General features: G+C 35.7%; 1 protein-coding gene and 1 long non-coding RNA gene across 2 annotated transcripts; one reads left to right on the top strand and one right to left on the bottom strand.

Annotated features, from left to right (window-relative positions):
* Window positions 1-783: 783 nt before the first annotated feature.
* LOC127869694 (proteoglycan 4-like) lies at window positions 784-18,832 on the bottom strand. The gene is made up of 5 exons (XM_052412351.1): window positions 18,756-18,832; window positions 17,493-17,641; window positions 14,775-14,841; window positions 7,569-7,708; window positions 784-1,313 (listed from the first exon to the last, which is right to left on the bottom strand). Exons 1-5 carry the CDS (start codon window positions 18,830-18,832, stop codon window positions 784-786), a joined length of 963 nt encoding a protein of 320 aa, XP_052268311.1.
* A 2,155-nt stretch (window positions 18,833-20,987) lies between these two features.
* LOC127866852 (uncharacterized) lies at window positions 20,988-22,185 on the top strand. Its single transcript, XR_008043138.1, has 2 exons — window positions 20,988-21,113; window positions 21,415-22,185. It is a non-coding gene; the product is annotated as an uncharacterized LOC127866852 (long non-coding RNA).
* Window positions 22,186-25,795: the final 3,610 nt, after the last annotated feature.

The following is a 25,795-nucleotide window of genomic DNA, read 5'->3' as shown; positions in this document are numbered from 1 at the left end:
AGAAAACACATTTATAGAAAGTGATGAAAACACTTGCTAAACATCTTCTGCTGCTAAATGGCAAACTGCTGACAATAGAATATCAGAATCATTAGAGTTACATGACGTTTGCCCCTTTTTCAGAGCTCCAATCTGGCTCAATTGGTTCTACCTCCACTGGCTCTAAAGGTTCTACCTCCACTGGCTCTAAAGGTTCTACCTCCACTGGCTCCATTGGTTCTACCTCCACTGGCTCCATCGGTTCAACCTCCACTTGCTCAATTGGTTCTACCTCCACTGGCTCCATTGGTTCTACCTCCACTGGCTCTAAAGGTTCTACCTCCACTGGCTCCATTGGTTCTACCTCCACTGGCTCTATTGGTTCTACCTCCACTGGCTCTATTGGTTCTACCTCCACTGTCTTCATCGGTTCTACCTCCACTGGCTCCATTGGTTCTACCTCCACTGGCTCTAAAGGTTCTACCTCCACTGGCTCTAAAGGTTCTACCTCCACTGGCTCTAAAGGTTCTACCTCCACTGGCTCAATTGGTTCTACCTCCACTGGCTCCATCGGTTCAACCTCCACTTGCTCAATTGGTTCTACCTCCACTGGCTCCATCGGTTCAACCTCCACTTGCTCAATTGGTTCTACCTCCACTCGCTCCATGGGTTCAACCTTTACTTGCTCCATGTGTTCTACCTCCACGGGCTCCATGGGTTCTACCTCCACTGGTTTCATTGGTTGTACCTCCACTCACTCATTGGTTCTACCTCCACTTGCTCCATTGGTTCTATCTCCACTCGCTACATGGGTTCTACCTCCACTCGCTCCATGGGTTCTACCTCCACTCGCTCCATGGGTTCTTCCTCCACTGGCTCGATCGGTTCTACTTCCACTTGCTCCATAGGTTCTTCCTCCACTGGCTCCATAGGTTTTACTTCCCCTGGCTCCATAGGTTTTACTTCCCCTGGCTTTATTTGTTCTACCTCCACTGGTTTCATTGGTTCTACCTCCACTGGTTTCATTGGTTCTACCTCCACTGGCTCCATAGGTTTTACCTCCACTGGCTCTATTGGTTCTACCTCCACCAGTTCTATTGGTTCGACCTCCACTCGCTCCATAGGTTCTTCCTCCACTGGCTCTATTGGTTCTACCTCCACTAGTTCTATTGGTTCGACCTCCACTCGCTCCATAGGTTCTTCCTCCACTGGCTTCATAGGTTCTACCTCCACTGGATCTTTTGGTTCTACCTCCACTGGCTTCATTGGTTCTACCTCCACTGGTTTAATTGGTTCTATCTCCTCTGGCTCTACTGGTTCTACCTTCACTGGCTCTATTTATCACCTTATGAGGAAGAAATAGCTTGATCCAGATCAGGTGCATAGACTGGATACCTGACAGTAATATAAGTGTCAAGCTCTGCACATGATTAACATATGGTGCTTACATATCTTCAATAAAATGTTAGGTACCTTATCTCTCCAAAGAAAATACATGTTGCGGCCATAGTTGTAGCGTATCTCCTCCAGTTATGTCTCGCACAGCAAACACACAGAGGTGTGGTGTTTTGTTCACATGGAGAGCTTTAGCAACAGAGTTAGGTTTGATATGGTCGTCATTTATAAGTCTGCCCAAAGACCCATCATCATTGAAACCATCAAGCCTATACAACAGAACCAAACCATGAAAGTAATAAGTTTTAAAGAAAAACAAGAAATGCTTTTATTATAAGTAATAGTGATCTAACCTTAACCAGACTCTAAGGCAAATAAAAGAAACAAGCTAGGAATCTTATTCTGTAAGCTACTTTCATAAAAAGCTTCATCCCTATATCTCAGTGCTTTTAAAAGTTATTTAGCGAATAGTGTTTTTTTTATCAATGACCTTGACCATGGCATACAGTCCCTAGCTGTCCATGGAAGCTATATACTAACAGATACACTATATGCTTTACTTAAGGACAAAAGTTTTGCACAGGTATTTAGGTTTGGATTTATTATAACATGGCAGATTCATTTGATTAATTACACAAATGCAGACCTGTTTACCCCATTTTGTGCCACAGGTGGTTAGCATGTGGCTATGATATTAATTACCGGTATATATATAACAATGTATCCAACTCAAAATCACCTGAAAACGGGGTGCATCGCTTTGAACAGCCATAACTTCATCAATTGTGCAGCGATTTTAACGATCTTTGTCTTATTCAATGCAGAAATGAATTTTCTTTCTGGAAATGTACATGTCTTGCAATATTTGTACAAATGCTGGATCGACTCAGGGGTTCTGAAATATTTTAAGAGTCTACTTGTCCACGGACAAGTTGGACCCACAAATTCACTTGTCCGTACCAAAAAAGTACCTGTCCGTACTTTTAAGATAGATAAAGGAAAAGGTCATTACTAATTAAGCAAATTATACAAGCATACACTTTTGTTAACTTCTATTTTAAATTATAAACATAGTTAACTAGAAAATTCACATGAACAAAAAATACAAGCAAGATGTGCATATAATAAGATCACGTTTAAGTCACACATGATACCATCTCGGATATTTAATAATCTCAACATGACTAGACAATTCACTTGAAATAAAATAACCTCCGTTAATTATAAAGTACATAATTATCCGCTAATAAAGGAAAGTCCTTACAAATTTTAAATTTACACACATCGGCAACGTTTTCAAGCCAAGGAAAATCAATAAGCCAAGACTCAACAAATTCTCGTTTCCGCTTGGCGTTGTATGTTTATCATATTCATACTTGGCTTTTCTCTTCTTTTCCGACGCCAAACTGATTTTATCATTGGTCTGATTAGCGTCATGGCTTGACGTTGAAGTGGTTTTATTATATAAAAATCAAATGCAGGTCGTTAGAACATATGTATGCGGCCATTTGCAATGTACGAAAAGTGTCATCTAATGCGTGATTGGCTGTTGCTATACACATGTGTGCTGGTTTCTCTATTAAAATTGTTTTCTTATGCGTGATTGGCTGTTGCTATATATACTCATGGACTGGTTTACTACATTCAATAATTATTATCGGAAAATAACCTACCTCCAGTTGAAAAAGTGTGCCATTCCGCAGATTAATCATAAGCTATTTATATAAACTTTTGTTTTTGATTTTCGGAAAATAGAGTAGTTTCATTCTCGAAAAAAAAATACCACGGAAATTTTACTCGTCCCCGGACAAGTCAGCTTTCAAAAACTGCTTGTCCGGAAGGGTGAAATTGACGACTCGGACAACTCGGACAGCATATTACAAGAAATAACACGATACACAACTCGCATGACCTCTAGGTCAAATGGTTTTCAACAGAATTAAAATGATTTCCATGTTGTATAAAATGAAATATGAAAAGGGTTTATTGCAAGGGTATTGTAAGTTAGTGAATAAGTTAGGTATTGTTTAAAACAAATACATTAGTAAAGGTGATAACTTTCTCAAGGGAAGGTAATGCAAAATAATTAAAAATACCTTGAAATAATAGAACAGGTCAGTCAAGGTTTGTTATCCCCCACCATAGATAGATGGATATTGTTTTGGCGTTGTCTGTCCGACTGTTCTTCCGGCCAGCCGGCACTTTTGTGTCCGGAGCCATATCTTGGAAGAGCTTTGGCGGATTTCATTGAAACTTGGTATTAGTATATATATGGATGATGCACGCCAAATGGCATTGTACACCATCTGTTTATAACGGAGTTATGGCCCTTTGTATCTTTAAAAAATGCTTTTTAATATAAGCTTTGAGCTTTATCTCCATTAACACATGAGCCAGAGCCATGAAACTTGCCATAGTTGTTCTCAATCATCTGGGGGTGCTTCACATTCAACACCCATAATCCTAGGGAATAAGGTCATGGCCCTTTGTATTTCAAAAAAATGCTTTTTATGCCTCCGGATCGATAGATCTGGGGTATATTGTTTTTGTCCTGTCTGTCTGTCATTCTGTCCCAAAACTTTAACCTTTGTTAAAGTTCGATAACTTTTGCAATATTGAACATACCAACTTTATATTAACCATGCATGTGTATCTCATGTAGCTGCTCATTTTTAGTGGTAAAAAGTCAAGGTCAAGGTCATCCTTCAAGGTCAAAGGTCAAATATCATTGTATTTTCTTTCCTAAAACTTTAACCTTCGTTAAAGTTTTATCATAACTTTTTTCATATTGAACACAGCATCTTCATATTTGGCATGCATGTGTATCTCGTGGAGCTGCACATTCTGAGTGGGGAATGTTCAGGGTCATCCTTCAAGGTCAAAGGTCAATATTTAAAAAAAAATCATTTGTCCATTCAATCTCTTACTTACTTCTTGTGCAGCTGCACATTTTGAGTGGTGAAAGGTCAAGGTCAACCATCAAGGTCAAATGTCAAATATCAGTGTATTTTTCATTCCTATAACTTTAACTGTTGTTAAAGTTTTATCATAACTTTTTTATATTGAACACAGCAACTTCATATTTGGCATGCATGTGTATCTCATGGAGCTGCACATTTTGAGTTGTGAAAGGTCAAGGTCATCCTTTAAGGTCAAAGGTCAAAACTAAAAAAAAATAATTTTCATTTCTCCATTCAATCTCTCAATTACTTCTTGTGCAGCTGCACATTTTTAAATGGTGAAAGGTCAAGGTCAACCTTCAAGGTCAAAGGTCAAATATCATTATATTTTTCTTTCCTATATAACTTTAGCCTTCGTTCAAGTTTTATTATAACTGTTTTAATTTTGAACACAGCACTTCATAGTTGGCATGCATGTGTATTTCGTGGAGTTGCACATTTTGAGTGGTGAAAGGTCAAGGTCAAAGGTTGAAAAGTTTCTTTCATAAATAATATCATCTAAATGAATTTTTACAGACTGAGCATTGTGGAAGCATAGTAAAAAGTAATCTGTTGGTAGTGTATACAAAGGTGTTTAACAGAGTTTAACTTGGCAGTTTGATGGTAGTTGTTGAATTTCTAGCTTAATATCTACAGACACTGTTATTTTTTAAGGATCAAACTGTTGGAGAATATGGAAAGGTCATGGTAGTTACACGACTTATAGCAACATAGTGAACTTTTTTCAAGTAATGTAATATACAAGTCTTGATATTTTAATAAATATAAAGTATTAAATGTAAAAAAATACGTTATTTTATAACAATTTTTTTTTCGTAAATCTGGTTGACGGTCCCTTTAAGTATGATAAGTTACATACAACATACAATTTGCTCTGTTTGTGTTTCTTGTCCAGGATGTAACTGAATTTTTTAGTTTAAATCAAACATTACAAGCATTTCACTGTTTGTTAGAAATACAGAAATGAAGACATAACATATTAACATTTGCATTTAATGTACATGTTTATACATAATTATTTCATTATAAACAGATCAACATTCTTTCTTTTTTCTCCCCTTTTTCTTCAGGTGTTTCTGTCTCGTCTGCAGTAACATTGTTGTTGTCTTGTTAGATTTGATGTTGTTTTGGTCTTGTGAATTATTCACCAGCAAGTCGTCATCAGAAACAAATTAAAATATACAATAATAGGAATGTAATAACACCAGGTTTGCCTCAAAACAGATTATTGAAATGATGATGTATGAATGCTACAGAATGTCTGTATGACACGTAAATGTTTTCCCAAAATAAACTGTTTACTCCTATCGTCAATGCAGCAGATTAATAGTTATAGTTATTTAGAGAAAAATAAATAAAACTAGTAGGAGGTTTGAGGTATTTCACTGCATATAATAAAACAGCCATATACCTGGGTGTTCAATGTCGATTTGCTGGTAGATGGCGATTCCCTTGCCTTTTTTGACGGTGAATACATTTGTACTGTAAATGTTTCAGGCACTTTCCTTTTTAAAGCAGGCTTCATGTGTTGTTTTTTAATGTCTTCAATATTTTATGCCTTTGTAGGCAATTAGAAACAGATTTCACTTCTGTTGCCGCCGTTTCCAATAATGGGAGTATATCATTACAAACAAAATTTTTAGTTGCAGGAGGCACTGATGTAATTAATTTGGTAAGTTTGTATCCAATTGCACAAAGATAAATTTCTGCAATATTCGATTTTGTAATGTTATTAGAATTCATTTTTATCTTAACAGTTTAGTGTTCAAGTTGGAAGTGACCAATAGACAAAGGAAAGGGTGGGAAAATCACTGGTCAAGCCTGACTGAACATTTACATAAAGTGCAAATATTGAACGCTCAAGAACCCTCCTCTGTCTTAGTTTTGAGTTATTGTCCTTTGTTATTTTTAGCTCGACTGTTTTCAGAGGTATTGTCATAGCCATCTTGTTGTGTCCGTCGTCGTGTTGTCCGCCTGACGTGCTAAAACCTTTACATTTTGTCAAGGTTTTGAACATTGGCTATAAAATCAAAGTGCTTCAACCTACAACTTTGAAAGTTGGTATGTAGCTGCACCTTGATTAGTTCTACATGTCACACCCATTTCTGGGTCACTTGGTCAAAGGTCAAGGTCATTGTGACCTCTGACAAGCTTTCATTTATTCACTACTGCACCAACAGCCGAGCGTGGCACCCATTATGCGGTGCTCTTGTTGTATTTTGTTACTTTTCGGGGCAACAACTCAGTATGTAAGATTTCTATTTAAGAAAATGCTCATATATATATATATATATATATATATATATATATATATATATTAATAAATGGTGATAAAATATTATAACTTAATTAAATTATGATGCTGTTTCTATAATGAACAACGGACTAAAACTTACATTTATTTTGCTGGTCATCACTGATGCACCATCTGATCCAAAGCTCATTATTTTCCCTAGATCTACACCCCTGGATGACACAGCGGTATGTTCAGTATTGCAACCCGGGTTGAAACCAAATCACGAATCAAAAATCCTGTGTCCGTCATCTCACTGTCTCCAGCTTCTAGCAGTGGTATAATTCCCGATGGTTTGGTAATTTCTTTGTCGGAAATAAATCCAGCAATTAAAGAGGATACAAGGGTCACACTTCCCATAGGTGAGTTTCTTATCAGTCCTTTAAAGTTATTTGTTCCTTTATAAAAAGAGTAAAACTCTGAGTTCAGTGACATGGCTGATGGTATTATGATTTTCAGTTCTGTACAGTCCAATACAACTCTGGTTTTAGGGTACATGACTTTAAAACATTACGGCATGTGAATGTCAATTTGGTCTCTTGATGGCCAGATAAGTAAAGCACCAAGTTGAAAGAACAAGAAATTGGCCCAAGTGATGATTATTCTGCTCACTGTTGATTGATACACACCAAAAGGAACACCAAGATCTTGCTGAAATAATCCTAGCTGCAGTTTAACAAGGAACATAAAAAACTGATCAACTAAAGGCATGGACTCCTTTCTTGATGACATGTCTGTGTTAATCGAGAAGCTCTGTTCACTGCGTTGCCTTTGAATCTGAGTCCATCTTGTCATTTTTTCGGCTGAAGCTGCAGCAGATGGAAAATATGGATAAGAATTTGGCATGACATGAATCCTGTATAACACGCGTACTGGATCATTTTAGGGTCAGATGAGAACAAATGATGATTCCAATCCAAATCTCTCCACTGAAAGCTTACTAAAGTTGTTCTCTAGGAACGCGATATGCTCCTCTGCCTTGGCCAACTTGCTTTGTTCCGACATTGCAGGTTCAGGCTGGATAAAGTCATGAAACTCCAATGCTGATTGCAAGGAGTGAAAAGCATCTTGGTCAGTTTCTCTGAAAATATATACAAAATAATGAACCTTTTATTTTGACATTTTCATACAAGGTTAAAGCTCTTAAACATTATTTATTCAAGAGTAATGATTAAGAAAAAATTAAAACAATTGACATTGTGTATTTATTATAAATGTGCTACATACAGAATATTATGTTATCAAAGGCTAAGATCATGTTTATCAGGTCGGACGAGAAACATACAGTGCAAGGCTTTCCCTTAACTATAAATTATGCAGCTTAGCAATTTGATCTTTATAATTAAAAATAAAATATAATAAAAGATATCTTGTGTTCATTACTATAATAACTGTTGTTCAACAGTTCTTTTGTGGGTTGGCTTTCTAAAAGGTGTGGTCCGTAATCAAAAGAGGTGACATCTGGTCTGCAGGTCACGTTTCCAAGGTTCACTGATGTATGGGTCATCATGGTGGGGATGGCTGGCATGTCATCTTCTTAGCCCACCATTCCAACCAGCGTTACAATCTGCCCAATGGGGTTAGATATGAAGGAATCTGTCAAAACGCTGACATGATCATGGTTGATCACATGCACCGCTCTTGAAGTATGCGGCGGGATCAGGTTCTGCACATGGACATCAACTTTTCCTGAAAAATATTTTTTAAAGAAATTCAATAATTATAATGATAAATAATCAAAACTGGTGGATAAACTGAAGCCTCATTGCAGCTCTCAAAACATTTTATTTATTGCATTTATATTCCATTCTGGGTGAGTAAGAAAAAAAGACAACTTAAGCAAATAAAATAATGCAATACTTTAATAGCTCTAAGTTAAAAAATCTGTGCCATTCTTACTCTTACACAAGTTGTACGTCTACTTCATATCCACAAGGCTGGTACCGAGAATGTCACCATCAATAGTCAGGTGCACAAGAGAGTTCTACATCATACTGCTGATGATGGTGCTGGGTCTTTCAATTTTCTCTGTTGTTATGGTAATTATGACTTGGATATTTTGAATGTTTGTTCATCATCCTCTCTTTTAGTGGTTTTTAAACATCAAATCCCCAAATTCCTTCAAGTTTCGGGTACTGTTCCTCTAGTTTACTTTTGAAATAAGCCGAGTCGTCATTCTTCTCAAATGTTATCCTTTTCTCTCCTAAGGAAGCTTTATAAAGTTTATCTTTTTTTCTCTGGTTGGAGCCGCAGTCTAATTGTAATACAAAACAAATTACTCTTATTACTTTCCACATTATCACAGTTTAAAGGGGCAAAATTGTGTAAAAAATTAATTAAGTTGTTATGGGCCATCTGATGTGATATATACATTTCCCATACAAATGCAGAAAGAGCAAGATGGTCTTTTTCCGCTTCAAAGCAATAATTTTCTTAATAAGGAAAAAATAGAGTTAAAAAACTTTCACTCTATTCCAGCCTCATTATCTCAATATAAACAGATATTAACACATCAACATGTTCTTGTTAGTTTGGAAAAAAAAGATTAATTGAATGTTATGAATGTTTTAACCTTTTAAATATTCAAAAAGATAATATGTGTTTCAATTTATGGTGCCATCAAATGTGATTATTTAAACAAATAATTTAGGTGACATCAAATTTGATAATACAAACAAATAATTGAAGCATAATGTATCTGTTTAAAGTTGTATAAAAAATCTGGGTACAAAACAGACTTTCCCATACACTCAATGGACCTATGATCCAAATGGCATCTAGTTGTTTTCCTTCGAATTTATTTATAAATCCATTTTCCATAGAAATGGTACCCTTGCCACCTGTTATTTTCTTACAAAGAGCTTTGTTGTCTGTACAAATCTGTGTGAACATTTAGGTTATGACCATATGGTTTGCCACCATTTTCATTTCTGATTCATTTGAAGAATCTGGTTTAAAAGTGTTAAAAAAAGTTACTTTTGAATGTCCACAGCTTCAGAGTAAGTTGAAAATCAATCAGTCTTTGAAACAAAGGGAACGTCTGAACTGTTTCCAGTCAACTTGTTGCAGTCTTGGGTGCTGCTCTGGTAGCCTTCTTTGAAGTCTTTATTGCTGCTCTAATAGCCGTCTTTGTAGTCTTTATTGCTGCTCTGGTAGCCTTCTTTGTAGTCTTTATTGCTGCTCTGGTATAAAATTTCAATGTGTCGAATGGAAGCCTATAATAATAAAGACCCCATGTCCTCTTTGACATCATTTACATAGTCCTAAGATATTAAAATTAGTTTTTATGGATCATTCTACTGTGTCTGTAACAATGTAGATAAGTAAGTATGAAATTATGATTGTTTACTTAAGATGAAAATGATTGAACACATTTATTTGAAAAAAAGAACATCATGTTTTATCACAAATCGGAAATACTAAAAAGAATTTTAATATTTTACACCAACTTTGGGAGCTTAAGTATAAGCCTTGTTAACAAACATGATATGCACAAAACTGATGTTAATGGAAGGGTGTGTGATACTGTAATGTTTATGAAGATTGTAATTTTTTGCAAGATCTTCAGTTATGTCGTGTGTTTTTTTAGTACTAAGATTCAATCCTGTTGTTGAAATTTATAGCCAATACAAAATATTATCTGACAAGTGCCTTTGAACAAGCCATGACAGTGAGGCTTAAAGTTTTCATGTTTCATGTCATATGCCATTCGTATATTAATAGGCTCCTACCCAGACTGTACCGTTATCAACTTGACATGAAACATTATAACATCCAAGTGCCTATAAAATGTTAAGATGTGTGTTTTCGCATGTTAGCTTAGTGTATTTTGGAATGTGAAAATTTGATGAAATCTGGTGAATTATTGGATGAGAACATACACAACTGGATGTTATTCATACGTTGGAATAGATGTATGTGATGATACAGGAGGGAGTAAGATGTAACCATGTGACATTAATTTCATACGACAAACAGTAAGCTATGATCCAAATGTCAGTAGTATGGATGTTCATAATGAATTGACAGAAGAAGCAGCAACATTGAGTTTGTCAACCACAGAATAGGCCGTTAAACTTGCCGTGTTCACATTTTTTTTGTGTGGCCCATAGGTATTGTAAGCAAACAAGGCACTACCATAAACTTTCGATGAGAGCCTCCTTGAAGTTAATGACTTGTTTGAAGATGTCATATTGACTGATGCATCTTCAATTCAGTTACACTTCACAGTGAGTGAACACATGTATGCCTAAACCTAAACATTAGTTGAGGTTACATGTCTGGGCCAGAAGAAGGTGAAAAGGACCAACAAGGATCCCAATTTTTGATGGCACATTGGACTCCAAATTTATAAATGAACAGAAGTGCGAATGGGGACAGATGTGTTAGTGCGTTACAATTTAGTGCCTTTAAGTTGCTGAAATGCTTAGGCTTGAATAATTGTCACCAGGACATCAACCCAAAACATCTTTTTATTATTTATAATTAACTTTATGCAAAGTGATGGAGTTAACAACCAACAATAGCCAACCCAGAGCTTAGACAGCAATCAAAAGGGGATGGTTTGGAATCAGCTTGAGCTATAGCCAACCCAGAGCTTAGACAGCAATCAAAAGGGGATGGTTTGGAATCAGCTTGAGCTATAGCCAACCCAGAGCTTAGACAGCAATCAAAAGGGGATGGTTTGGAATCAGCTTGAGCTATAGCCAACCCAGAGCTTAGACAGCAATCAAAAGGGGATGGTTTGGAATCAGCTTGAGCTTCATATGCCTATATGTGAACCCAAAAACAAGGAAGAACTGGCTCAGGCCATTAAATCTGTCTGGAAAAGCTACACGACTATAGATCAGTGCAACCTATACCAAAGACCACTTATTACAAGGTTGTACCAGTTAGCATTAAAAATGAACAGAAGTGCGAATGGGGACTCGCCCTATCAAATATTCAGGCACGATCAAGTCAAAGGGAGAATCATTAATCAATAACATTCTATTGTCAATTGGATGTATCATGTTCAATGTTAAGTTGATGACACAATAGTCTGGCTATGAGACTGTCAATTTTGGACCAACATATACATATGAAATATCAAAATTTTGAAGTGTCACTTTCATGGCATGTCCACAATCATGCACTTGTCAGATTATATTGTTTATTGGCTTATCACACTAGATAAATAAAATCTTAGTACTTAAAAAACAATATGTGGCCAATTATCAATGTTTTGGATTACCAATTACAGGATGAAATCTTAGAACTTGAAAAAACCCATATAACTATATGTTTTATCTTTCACTTCAAAAATAAATCTGCATACAATTCAATTCAGTTCTTTCAAATTGTTCTGGACAATGATAAAGTATACATGTGAAAAAGCATTAAAGCATAATCTCTAGCTGATTGAGGCTCTTAAAGTAAAGAACTGATAAAATATGCAACTTTTTAGTATTTCAATGGTGTATTTTTTGAAGATTGAAATAAGTTTAAATAACTGCTTAGTTGACTCGTCACAAGAATTATTGTAATAATTTGTTTTCTTAAATAGTTGTCAATCCTTCATCAACCTTCAGTACCTTCATCAACAAGCTGTTAAGTGTCTTGCCCATGACAGACACTGCCTGTGCACCTTGAGGACATTGGTAGTAGTCCTTTAATTCAAGCCCAAATCATGGGAGTTTTTTGTGGCAAACAAAAAAATATTTCCGTCCTGTATTCCATACATTAACTCTGTTAATAATTTTTATCACCTCTACAAGATCAATTGGAAAAAGTACAGGAATGTATTTTCCTCCTTTTCCTTTAAGGTATGCTAGTTTCAACATCCCCAGTAGCAATTGTTCTCCGGATAATGAATGTTTTTAATGTCTTTATCTAGGAGCTATACTCCTTGTTGGGCCTCTTCCTATTCACATCTCAGCATTCTTGCAACTTCTTACAATGTCAATCTTGTATTTTAAGTTCATACCTTTCTCGACTGATTAATTGCAATGAAGTACATCCAAGACTGCCTTACAGTTGACTCTAGAGGTAGTAATCCACTAAAACAAAAATGGTACATGTATGAAACTGGCAGATGCAAACAAGATATCAGTACACGTTCTTTGTTCTACTCTTGCAGCATCAGCCTACAGGGAGTATGCTAGACCGTTCTTAGCAATCAGCATGCACATACATAATACTGGTAGAACTCAATAAATCACATAGCGATAATAAGAAAATAAGAAATAAGTACACCACGGCCTCAATTGAATCTGTTTTTTATCCGTGAGTACATGTACTACCTGTATATATGATAATGTTTCACACAGCTTTAAAATGTAACACATCAAAATAACTTAAAATAAAAATAATATAATATAGTATTCATTCATGTGGAATGCTAAGCCTATTGAATACTTGTGTTGGGGAAAACACAATATCATATCATATTATTTAACTGTATATTTGACTGTAACTATCAGTAATCAGCAGTAACGAACATTACCTGAGTAAATGAAAATAAATAATGCAGACACTTTTGACACGAAGCCATAACATCTATAATAAACTTTTACAAAAAAAATGTGAACAACAAAAATTAAACAAATAACAAAAACATAAGTAATACTCTTTGGCTACCTGTACATAATTATGATAATATTTCACACTGTTCTAAAATGTAACGCACCAAAATAACTTCAAATGAAATTAATATAATATAGTATTCATTTATGTGGAATGCTGTTGAATACTTGTATTGTGGATAATAGAGAATACATGGTTGGTGCCGAGATGGATAAAGTTTATCCAATGAGGCTTAGCTAAAGCTCGCCCTATTTTTCTTTTTTCGGGCCGAACAGGATAAACTTTCTCCACCTCGGCACCATGATGTAATCGATTTAGCCTACTTCAAGCCGTTGACACATTTTATCAAAGACAAATGATAAATTGACATAACAATATAATTATTCTTGTCAAGCCTCATACATGTACACAACATTCCTGACGACCGAATAACTACCGATTGTGTCGCGTAAAAAATAGTTCCACTTAAAACCTTTCCTTTTAATACTTTCATATTGAAAATATGAGAAAAAAAAATTAAAAAAGAATCGAGAATGTGATATTTTTCTTGGTCTACTAGTGTTTTTTTTCACCATTTTGGGAATGGGGCTGGGTCCCTTTGGATTGGGAAAATATGCGGCATTTTGACAAAAATTGGGAAATTAGTGTTGTTGTTGTTGTTTTGCTAAAAATGCTTCAAAATTGAAAATACATGTGTTTTAGTATCATATTTACTATGATATGGATTGGAGATGAACAAAATAAAATATTGAGATCTATAAAAAAAAATAAAAAATTTAAAGCTTCCATTGGGAATTTTTAGCTCCCATTTGGGAAAAATATATACTATTTTCCATTGGGAATGGGGCCGTTTACCAGACCCGATTTTGAATGAAAAAAAACACTGTCTACCATAACAATATCAGCTGATATTGATAAAATACTACACCCTTGTGTAGTGTATTGGAAAGGCTACACTCAACTGTGTGTCACAGCGTGGGTAGGAATACACCACTAACTGCAAACTGAACATTGGAAGAGTAGCTTCTTCTCTATGTGCCTTTAAATGCTCTTGAAGATTTGCTTGAAAAGTTTTCCACAAATACTACACTTAAATGTCTTACTTTTACCACAAAGGGAAGTATGGCGTTCCTGGAGATTTCATTTTCCGGATGCATATTTTACAATCGTATCTTGGTTCTGTGTCATGTGTAGATGTGTGATTTAGAAAATCAGTTTTATACTTGAAACCTTTTCCACATATTTCACAATATAATGAAAATTTCTTTTCGTGAACATTTTCTTCATGCCTTTTGTTCCCTAACTTGGTGGCATATCTTTTCCCACAATATTTGCATATCAATATTTCACGATGTAATTTCTTATGCTTGTTCAGTTCTCCCTAATAATATTTCTTTCCGCATGAACACAGCATTCCAGCTATTAAGTGCATTGACAAGTGTCGTTTTAGTGACGGTTTTGCTTTATAGGTTTTGCCACATATTTCACATTCATGGACAGAGCCTGTGACTTTATTGCAGCCTACACCAGGTATAGATTCTGATATTGGACTAAAGCTAGAATCTAAAGACGATTTCACTTACTTCCTGACATTATTGTTGGGGTCAGTGTCAGAATCATCACTATGATATTGACTAGATGAAGCAGTAGCTTGGAATGTTGAAGATGTCTTTGTATCTTTACTTTCAAAATATGGCATAGACATTATAATCTGCTGGCAGGTCAAACCGTGTTGATTTATCAGGGGAATCATCATGGTATTGAATAATTGATGCAGTAGCTTGAACTGTTGAAGATGGCTCTGTGCCTTTATTTTGAATGTATGACATGACATTATAATCAGGCACGTCAAGTTCTAGTATTCTTTCTGATTCACTATCTGAGTCGTCTTCAATCGTCTAAAGTCCCATGCTTCTACACCGTGCATTAGGTGAAAAAACAGTTTTCGCCACCACTTTTTGGACTTGCGTGCAACTGAATTATACTGATTCAGTTGGTCACTTAAATCCACTCCTCCCATGCGACTACCGAAGTCAACAATACATGAAGGCTTAACAACATTTTCATTGGTCCCAAACTTCAGTTTGTCCAGAACAGACAAACATTCTGTGTGAAAGGAAGTCAGCATTATTAATCCCGTTTGTCTCGCAACCTGAGAGCAAGCAGATTGTCCTTTCTCTGGTAGACAACTTCACCCTCTTTCAACTTTTTTTTTCCTTCTTATTTCTACTGGAATACCAAGTCGATTTACACTTTCTGTTCCACAGGCATAAGTTTCATGTTGTTCAAGTTCAGAGAACAGTTCTGGTGAAGTATAATAGTTGTCCATAAACACACAAAGACCCTTCCCGAGAAGGCTGCATCTGGTCATGAGATTCAGCACACACGAGGTTGTTGCCAACTTACCCACACAGTAAATTCCTAAAGATTCACAATAGTAAGTGTTCTCTAAAGTCTTTTCGGCATAGACATCAAACTCCAAACAATAACCACTGCTTGCCTCACAAACTTGGTACAACTTTATACAAAACTTGATGTTCTTAAGCAATTTACCAATTTTTAGATCGGCTGTTTTCGGGGGAAATGCAAGGTATTGTCATAGCCAGCTCGTTGTCCGCCGTCTGACGTCCGCCGTCCGCGTCGTGCTTAAACCTTTACATTGGCTCTAAAATCAAAGTGCTTCCACCTACAACTTTGAAACTTCATATGTAAATGCACCTTGATGAGTTCTACACGCCACACCCATTTTTGGGTCACTAGGTCAAAGGTCAAGGTCATTGTGACCTCTAAAAAAAAAAAAATTCTGACAAGCTTATTCAAAACTGCACCTTCAGCCGAGCTTTGGCACACGTTATGTGGTGCTCTTGTTTGCTAAATATTATAAAATATTTATAATATGTATATATAGCTATGTCAAAACGAGATCTACATTTTAGTAATAATTCAGTTTATTACTAAAGTAATTAAATTATAATTTTATTTCTCAAAATTTAATATCTAATTAGTCGTCAATGTGCCCCTTTACGCAAAGCAATTATCCAACGGAAAGCAATGCTTTGATTGCCAATAGACTAATATCTTATCAGTTACTGTTTAAAACATTTCTGTTTTTATGCCCCCTTTTGAAGAAAAGGGGATATATAGTTTTCGCACTGTAAGTCTGTCAGTCTGTCTGTCACACTTTTCGTGTCCGCTCTCTAATTCAAATAGTTTTCATCCGATCTTTACCAAACTTGGTCAGAAGTTGTATCTAGACAATATCTAGGTCAAGTTCAAATATGGGTCATGCCGGGTCAAAAACTAGGTCACGGGGTCAAAAAAACAAATTGAGGGGAAGTAATGAGCTTTAAAAGGACATAATTATCTGACCTGCCAAATTATATATTCTTGTTAAATAAATCAAAGCGGCGCATTAGGCGGCATTGTGTTTTTGACAAACACATCGTGGTAAAAGGTCAAGGTCAGTCAAGGTCTAAGGTCAAAAATACAAATCCAAGGGAAGTAATAAGCTATAAAGGGAGATAATTATTCAATATTGAACATGACAACTTGATATTTGGCATGCATGTGTATCTCATGGAGCTGCACATTTTGAGTGGTGAATCTACAGTCACGGTAGTGGCTTTTAATTATTTGCTACTAAAAATAGATAGTGGCTTTTAATTATTTGCTACTAGAAATAGAGATTTGTTAGAGACAATTATTTTCAAGGGAAATAATTTATATAATTTTAAATCTCATATTATATATGTCCTTAACAAGAATTTAAGTTCTTTTCACAGTTAATGTACAGATTTTTTACTTTGATTATTTATAACTTAAATGATTGATTTGTCAAAGGTATTTTTTAATGATATAATTATCATTTCTTTGTACTCACTAATTTGTGAATAGTAGGGTTCATTATATACCTGTGGACTTATGTCCATAGATATATGATGAACTCTGGCTATGATCACTTTGATTAACCACAGGCTTTGGTTGTCAGTGATGTCTGTCTGACTTGGTCATTTTTGACTGTCCACATACCCCCCCCCCCCCCCCCCCGCGGTATAAATATAAATTTTATTTCATAGCAGCGCAGTAGGGGGCATTGTGTTTCTGACAAACACATATCTTGTTTTATGACAAAAAATTAGATCTGGATATTTTCCATGGCAGACAATAAGTGTGATGCTGCAGTCAGTTCGACTTGCAAATTTAACAGCATTTGTCATTGGCAATCTGATCACTTTTCTGAAAGCCAAAAGGTTCAAGGAGCTTTTCTCGAAGACACTTGGTCTCATTAGAACAATACTTACTTATGTCTTGCTGTGTACCAGGAGTATTTGCAGCCAAACCTCTCTTATTGTAGTAAAGGATGGCATGGCTCTGTTGACCCCTTTTACCTGTCCGGCCTATCTCCTGCAGGTATTGTGCTATGCTGGCCGGTGGCTTGGCATGGATGATTCTTGTTAAACATGGGGATCAAAACCCATGCAAGCCACTGAAGAAGTAAGGATTAATCTTATCAATGGCTTTGCTGCCTTCAATGCATTAATTGTGTTTTTTAAAAGACATTTGTCTTGATTAGAGTACAACACAGAATAACATGATTTTGTGATGTTATTTGAACCAAATAAAAATCTAAGGTATGCAGAATCTTAGCTAATGTAATACAGTGGCGTGAACATTTATGTAACAAGATAATTCAATTGATCTTTTTTTTTAAATCACATTCCTTTCTAAAGATTTCTTCATAAATTTGATGAATGTCAGTTTAATGTTTTGATTTAAGAATTGTGCTTAAGAAGATATTAGATCAGTCAAGGCTTTCTTTGAGAATTGCAGGTTCATGTAGACCTAAAATACCTGGAAGTTTTTATGCCCCCGGTAGGTTGGCATATAGCAGTTGAACTGTCCTTCTGTCTGTCCGTCCATCCGAAAACTTTAACATTGGCCATTACTTTTGCAATATTGAAGATAGCAACTTGATATTTGGCATGCATGTGTATCTCATGAAGCTGCACATTTTGAGTGGTGAAAGGTAAAGGTCATTCTTCAAGGTCCAAAGTCAAAAAATACAATCCAAGGGAAGTAATAAGCTTTAAAAGGGAGATAATTTCTAAACCTGCCAAATGATATATTGAAATGTTATTTAAAGTGGGGCAATAGGGCGCATTGTGTTTCTGACAAACACATCTCTTTTTTATTTGCTGTTTGGTCAAGGAACCACTCAGAGCGATGAAAGAGGCATTAGAAAATATTGATGGCAAGGTCTTCAGATGTTGAAATGAGGTTCTGAATTCTTCTCCCCTGAAAAATGTCAAATAAGCATATGTTGCCGCACAAGAATTTTGACCCATTTGGTGGAAAAATGACATTTTGAGATATGATAATGAACTATGCCACATGTCCTTAAGATAATGAAAAAAAAAATCATTATGGTTAATATAACAATTATAATAATTTTCATTTTAACAAAATACATAAATGTATAGTCTAATTTATTTTTCTATCTCACACCTAAAACAATATCCTGAGATGCACAAATGGCTTTAGTATCTATATCACTTGTTTTATACAGAAGCCTCTGTTTCATAGCAAGTTCCAAATGATCAGAGTATTGTTTAGCTACATCTTCCTTGTCTTCTTCTGACATTCTGCCACTAGTGTTAAGCTTTGTCAAGAATTTTTGACAGACTAAACATAAAACTGTAGCTGGTTTTGTTACATTTATATGTGGACAAAGTTCTTTCCATCTTGTTCTTTACGTTTGAAATGACACTTGGCGATGGCCTGCTTTTCTGCACTTTCTTGGTATAAGCTGTAAATATCAGCAACTGTCTTATCCCAGGGAAGTAACAACACACTTGAATCAGGACAATTATGCATTCAACCAGGCAAAGGCAAACCATTTTCAACTGCATACTCTTCTATGAGCTTCTAAACACACAGATTTCACACTGATAAGTAAGGCTTTTACCATAGCCAACAGGTAAATTGACAATGACATTTTTACAACACAATATTGTCTGTAAACATTAAATTTGTTTTGGCTTGGGTGTTACATTTGGGTCAAACACGTGAACAGCATCTATAATATTTTGTAATGTTTTTGCAGAAGACATCTTGCTTTTTATGGCAAAATGAAAACTAAGGGAAATAATAAACATACATTTTTGAATGGTCTTCATTGCATATTCAATGCATCTAAAGTAACTAAATAAGGACAATTCCCTGGCCAGACTTGAACTCGCATCTCTAACCAGTGCATCACTGGATAGTGTACTACATTGCACTACAGGGAGAACATTGACCTTACTAAATTAGTCAATTCACAGCATTGAAAGTTTAAAAATGATATGATATGACGTGACACATAGCCAATGATATGACGTGACACATAGCCACTGAATAAAAAAACAAGGTAACAGGGTCACGCTCTCTAATTTAAGTAGTTTTCATCCGATCTTTACTACACTTGGTCAGAAGTTGTATCTTAATTATGTGGAGGTCAAGTTCAAACATGGGCCATGCTGGGTCAAAAAGAAGGTCACAAGGTAACTTAGTGCGCTTTAAACATAGGGCATGGTGTCCGCTGTTTTTTGTGAAGACAACATGCAAAAAATTCAATATGTCAATGCGGCATGTGGGGGTATTTGTCACGTCTGTGACAAATCTCTAGTTTGATTTGTTACGGGCGACAATTTCAGACTATCTACCTTCGTCACCTATTGGATCTGACTTGGACAGGTTTGACGAGCAATGAACCCTATGATTACGACAAACAACATTGTTCCCCTTGTTTCGCAATCTAGCTCCGATTGTGCAAAGTTTATTGGCAATGTGTACCCTCATTATTTTCTTGTCTTTGGTGTTATTTTCACAAAATGTGGTTGTTGCAATGGACGCCGCCTGAAATAAGGTTGAATCGGATTTGAACATAGGGTTATTGTAGCAAGAGTCACCCTCCACATTTACAGTTTGGGCATGTGTTTACCTATCATGGCATTTTCTTTTACATGCATGTCCCTTATATTGACACTTATTAGCTTTTCATTTACTTTATTACTTAATCTTTGCATGGCGCCCTGGTTTGGGGCTATGATGTTTGCATTATTTAAAATTCTGCGCACACCTGTATTACTAATTGGTGTAGTACACAGACCAAACTGAAGGACAATGTTTACCTTTGCGGCACGCCTACCCAGTCCTTTTTCATTCTCAACCTCCTCATACAGATTGTGATAATTGCTCATGTATGAACACTTTGTACATTTAAGCCGCTCATGGTTTGGTACTTTTTTGGGGGGAAATTTTGTTACATTTTGGGGATTTTTATGCCCCCTGATCTAATGATCGGGGGTATATTGTTTTTGGCCTGTCTGTCTGTCAGTCAGTCATTCATTCATTCATTCATTGATTGTGTGTCCCAAAACTTTAATCTTGGTCATAACTTTTGCAATATTGAAGATATCAACTTGATATTTGGCATGCATGTGTATTTTATGGAGCTGCACATTTTGAGTCCTGAAAGGTCAAGGTCATCCTTCAAGGTCAAGGTAAAATATATGGCTTCAAAGTGGCGCAATAGGGGGCATTGTGTTTCTGACAAACACATCTCTTGTTTTTTGCTTTTTGCCACTGGGAAACTGCCAATATCTATGGTAATTTTTAGCAAAAAAAATGCTCATGTTCATGTTATACGCTTTAAGCTAGCTTTTTAGCCGGATTTTTTTCGAAAAAATCTCGGCTTATAGATTGATGTTGTCGGGCGGGGCGGGGGGGGCGGGCGGGGTGGCGGCGTGCTCGAAAATGTTAAAGTTCTTATTTCATGGTATAACTTTGGTATGCTTAGACCTAGAGTCTTCAAACTTGACATGAAGGTTGGCCAGGATTAACAGATGACCACTGGTCATTTCAAGGTCATTCATTTGAAGGTCAAGGTCACTGTGACCTTCAATATAAAAAATGTTAAAGTTGTTATAACTTTGGTATGCTTGGACCTAGAGTCTTGAAACTTGACATGAAGGTTGGCCATAACTAGTTAGTAACCACTGGTCATTTCAAGGTCATTCATTTGAAGGTCAAGGTCACTGTGACCTTGAATGTAAAAATGTTAAAGTTCTTATTTCATGGTATAACTTTGGTATGCTTGGACCTAGAGTCTTCAAACTTGACATGAAGGTTGGCCAGGATTAACAGATGACCACTGGTCATTTCAAGGTCATTCATTTGAAGGTGAAGGTCACTGTGACCTTCAATATAAAAATGTTAAAGTTGTTATAACTTTGGTATGCTTGGACCTAGAGTCTTGAAACTTGACATGAAGGTTGGCCAGAACTAGTAAGTAACCACTGGACATTTCAAGGTCATTCATTTGAAGGTCAAGGTCACTGTGACCTTGAATGTAAAAATGTTAAAGCTGTTATAACTTTGGTATGCTTGGACCTAGAGTCTTGAAACTTGACATGAAGGTTGGCCAGAACTAGTAAGTAACCACTGGACATTTCAAGGTCATTCATTTGAAGGTCAAGGTCACTGTGACCTTGAATGTAAAAATGTTAAAGTTCTTATTTCATGTTATAACTTTGGTATGCTTGTACCTAGAGTCTTCAAACTTGAAATAAAGATTGGCCAGTACTAGAAGATGACCACTGGTCATTTCAATGTCATTCATTTGAAGGTCAAGGTCACTGTGACCTTAAATGTTAAAATGTTAAAATTGTTATAACTTTGGTATGCTTGGACATAGAGTCTTCAAACTTGACATGAAGGTTTGCAAGCACACTTAGATGACCACTGGTCATTTCAAGGTCATTCATTCTAAGGTCAAGGTCACTGTGACCTTGAATGTAAAAATGTCTGGATTTCTGTGTAGGTATGTGAAAGCAAAACAATAAATAGTATTATTTCATCTAAGTTTATTTTCTTACATTTGATAATGAAATTGATGGAAACTTCAAACAATATGTTACTAATTTGCTAATAAAAAAATTGAGATCAAACTTTCCTAATTGTCAATTCAAGTTCATATTTGTGACCTTAAATGTTATTGTTGTTCATGTGTATGCATGCATTCAAAACATAACACAAGGTTTGCTCATGCCTTGAAAAGTACTTACATTTCATTTTGACCTTTGAACAATATTTCAGTAATTTAAGTATTGCATTGACAAAAACACGAAAGGTACTTTCCTGTCATTTAAATCAAAAATCCGGCTTCAATGCGGTCATCTCCGACCGCGGAACTCTTGTAGTGATGTGTGATCAGCAAACATGTTCAATATTCTATCATGGGATTAATGTTTTCTCAACTACCGATAGTCTGTTTGAATCATAATAACCATATGAAGACTGAAATTCGGTATAATGGCAGTACTCAATGAATAATCATTCGCTTTTAAACAACATGTTTATACATAAGATTATTGATTGCATAGACAATCATATTTGACTTTATTTCATCAATTTTTTTATAACGAATATTCTTAAATTTTAACAGTAGTCTTAACAAAACCAAAACAACTGTCTGCCATTGTAATTGATCATCACATGGTAAATATGTTAGAAAGCTTTGATATTAAATCAAACTTGGATAAACAAGGATATGACATACCATCAAAAGCAACAAACAATAAAGTTTTATCAGTTTTAATAAATTGATTCATGACACAAAATTATATGAATATTTCAGTTAACTTCAAGCACTGTTCACATTTTTATGGCCCCAGATCCAATGATCGGGGGTATATAGTTTTTCGCCTGTCTGTCTGTCTTTCAGTCATTCATTCATTAATTAATTCATTCATTCATTGTATACTGTGTCCCAACACTTTAACCTTGGTCATAACTTTTGCAATATTGAAGATATCAACTTGATATTTGGCATGCATGTGTATCTCATGGAGCTGCACATTTTGAGTGGTGATAGGTCAAGGTCATCTTTCAAGGTGAAAGGTCAAATATATGGCTTCAAAGCAGCACAATAGGGGGCATTGTGTTTCTGACAAACACATCTCTTGTTTCTTAATTAATCAATATAACTATATCATTGAAATAATGGTAGTCAGACCACAAAAATTGTCAAAATATATAGTTTATTTCATATAATTTGTAACCAAAAGAATTTTAATAATATTGATTATGTCTAACCTAAGCACTGAAAGCAGACATACACAAACAGTGAAAGCAATTAATGGAAAATTTCAGTACTAGAAGAATTTTCACTTGATTTGCGCTTAACATGATGTTTTCCATCTGATCATTTGTTAATATTTAGTTTCATAAATCAATTCTTCCAGGCAGCAAAAGATGTTCTCTTGCAGATTGAACATGTAGGTTGCGCATGTTTGGTGTAAATAAAAGCCAGAACTAGAAATGGCTCGGCAGAGGCCTACGCGTATCCCCACGCCGCATGTTTGACCCAGGGGCGTCCCAGGGTTGGTAATGGGGCCATGCATAGTTGAGATTGACCGTATTGTCATAAGAGAAGATCAGTATCAATTAGAGGTGAATCGGTGTAGAAATGAAGAAGTTATAGTAAAAGGCAATTTTGGGTGGGTGTGGCCTATGTGGGCGGGGTGCCCCAGGGTTGGTTATGGGGCCATGCATAGTTAAGATTGACCGTATTGTCATAAGAGAAGTTCAGTATCAATAAGAAGTGAATCGGTGTGGAAATAAAGGAATTATAGTAAAAGGCAATTTTGGATGGGTGTGGCCTATGAGGGTGGGGCGCCCCAGGGTTGGTAATGAGGCCATGCATAGTTCAGATTGACCGTATTGTCATAAGTGATCTTCAGTATCAATAAGAAGTGAATCAGTGTAGAAATGAAGAAATTATAGTAAAAGGCAATTTCGGATGGGTGTGGCCTATGTGGGCTGGGTGCCCCCGGGTTGGTTATGGGGCCATGCATAGCTCCGATTGACTGTATTGTCATAAGAGATGTTCACTTTGAACTAAATTGGTGTACAAATGAAGAAGTTAATGTAAAATAACATTAAAAAATGAGTGAAAATCTCTGACCCGGCCCCACCCCAACTCCCATTACTTTTGACCCAGGGGTCAGATCAAAATTCCAAATAGTGCATGGTCGCACATATGCTAATAGCTACCATGTGAGTAAGTTTTAAGGTTCTAGTGCTTATAGTGTAGGAGGAGATAGTGGCCAGGACGGACAGACGGACGGACAGACCCACGAATGATACATTGCGTGTCTAATATTTTGTGTGACTATCAAAATCGTATTGTGGGTCTTTTCATTTTTGTTTCTAACGAAAGATACATTGTGTGTTTTTCAGACTTCTGTGTCTATATCACTGTGTGTCTTTCCATCCAAATAAATTGTGGGATCATATTATGTCAAATAAAGAGTTACAACTCAACTGGAAAACTATGTATTTAACACAAATACCAACAAATGACACATATGTTAGAAATGTTTAATAAAAACATATTGTATCTAATAACTGTCACGAATGCATACTTTTATAAATGTAAACTAATACAATCAAGTATTTGCAATCTATGCTAGTGCTCTAAAGAAACAATACAACACTTATTCTTTGAATGTAGAAAAGTTCAACCATTGTAATCACTTTCCCCAAAACTTAAGCAAAAGGAATATTGACACAAGTTTCCTTTATCATGTTCAAAAATATTATAAATGAAATGATCCGTATTGTGCATCAAATTGCGCTTAACCACAACTAACTGGATTCACACATAAAAAATGGCAACATTTCATAATGTAATTTCTTCTCTTTCTCACTTCAGTCATACAAAACCACATAAAGCATCACACACCAAGACCATGGTTACCCACCAATTCAACATACATTCAGGTACATTTACACAACACATTTTTATACTTTTCAGAGGTGTATGTAAGACATATAGTGGATATTTTGCCTGCAAGATAAAATGCTCAAAAGTAATGTGCATTATTGGTCTATTTAAAACAATGTTGCAAACCAGTAAATGACAAAATGCAGGCATACTGGACAAACTTTAATAGCATAAGATTAACAAAATGGTTGTGGGATGTCACTAATATGAACCTAATATCAATTATTGTGGGTCATCAAAGAAAGATATAATGAAAATGCTACTGAAAAAATATGACCTTATTCTTAAACTAAAATATCCGTCTCTGTAGGAAGAGAGTAAAGATTAGTAAATATCAGATTTAACTATGTTTGCAAATGGATTTTACTGCAGCAAAACAAAATAGAACAAAATAAAACAATTAAAAACGAGGGCTGTCAGAGGACAGCGCTGGTCAACTTTTCTGAATACTTGTCACATATTTGCTCAGATCACATGTTAATTTTCAATATGTTCAAGTTATTACAGAGTATAATCTCAGATCACACTTACTTTTCAGTACATTGAAGTTTTGTAATTTAAGCTTTTGTAATGAAAAACTAACATTGACAAATACAAATAACATTTTCCCAAAGTTATTTGTGATTTATAAAAAAAATTGACCACAGCAAATGCCGTGGTGGGTACAATAGCTCTCATTTTCTTTGAAAAGTTGAGCTAAACAACACCTAGGAAAAGTCAAACAAATATTGAAATTGAATGTCGTATTCTTCTACAGACTCAGTATAAATCCTA

This window comes from Dreissena polymorpha, chromosome 2, assembly GCF_020536995.1.
Source record: "Dreissena polymorpha isolate Duluth1 chromosome 2, UMN_Dpol_1.0, whole genome shotgun sequence".
Classification (NCBI taxonomy): domain Eukaryota; kingdom Metazoa; phylum Mollusca; class Bivalvia; order Myida; family Dreissenidae; genus Dreissena; species Dreissena polymorpha.
The sequence above is the reverse complement of the archived record's forward strand: the minus strand, read 5'-3'. Positions and strand labels throughout refer to the sequence as shown.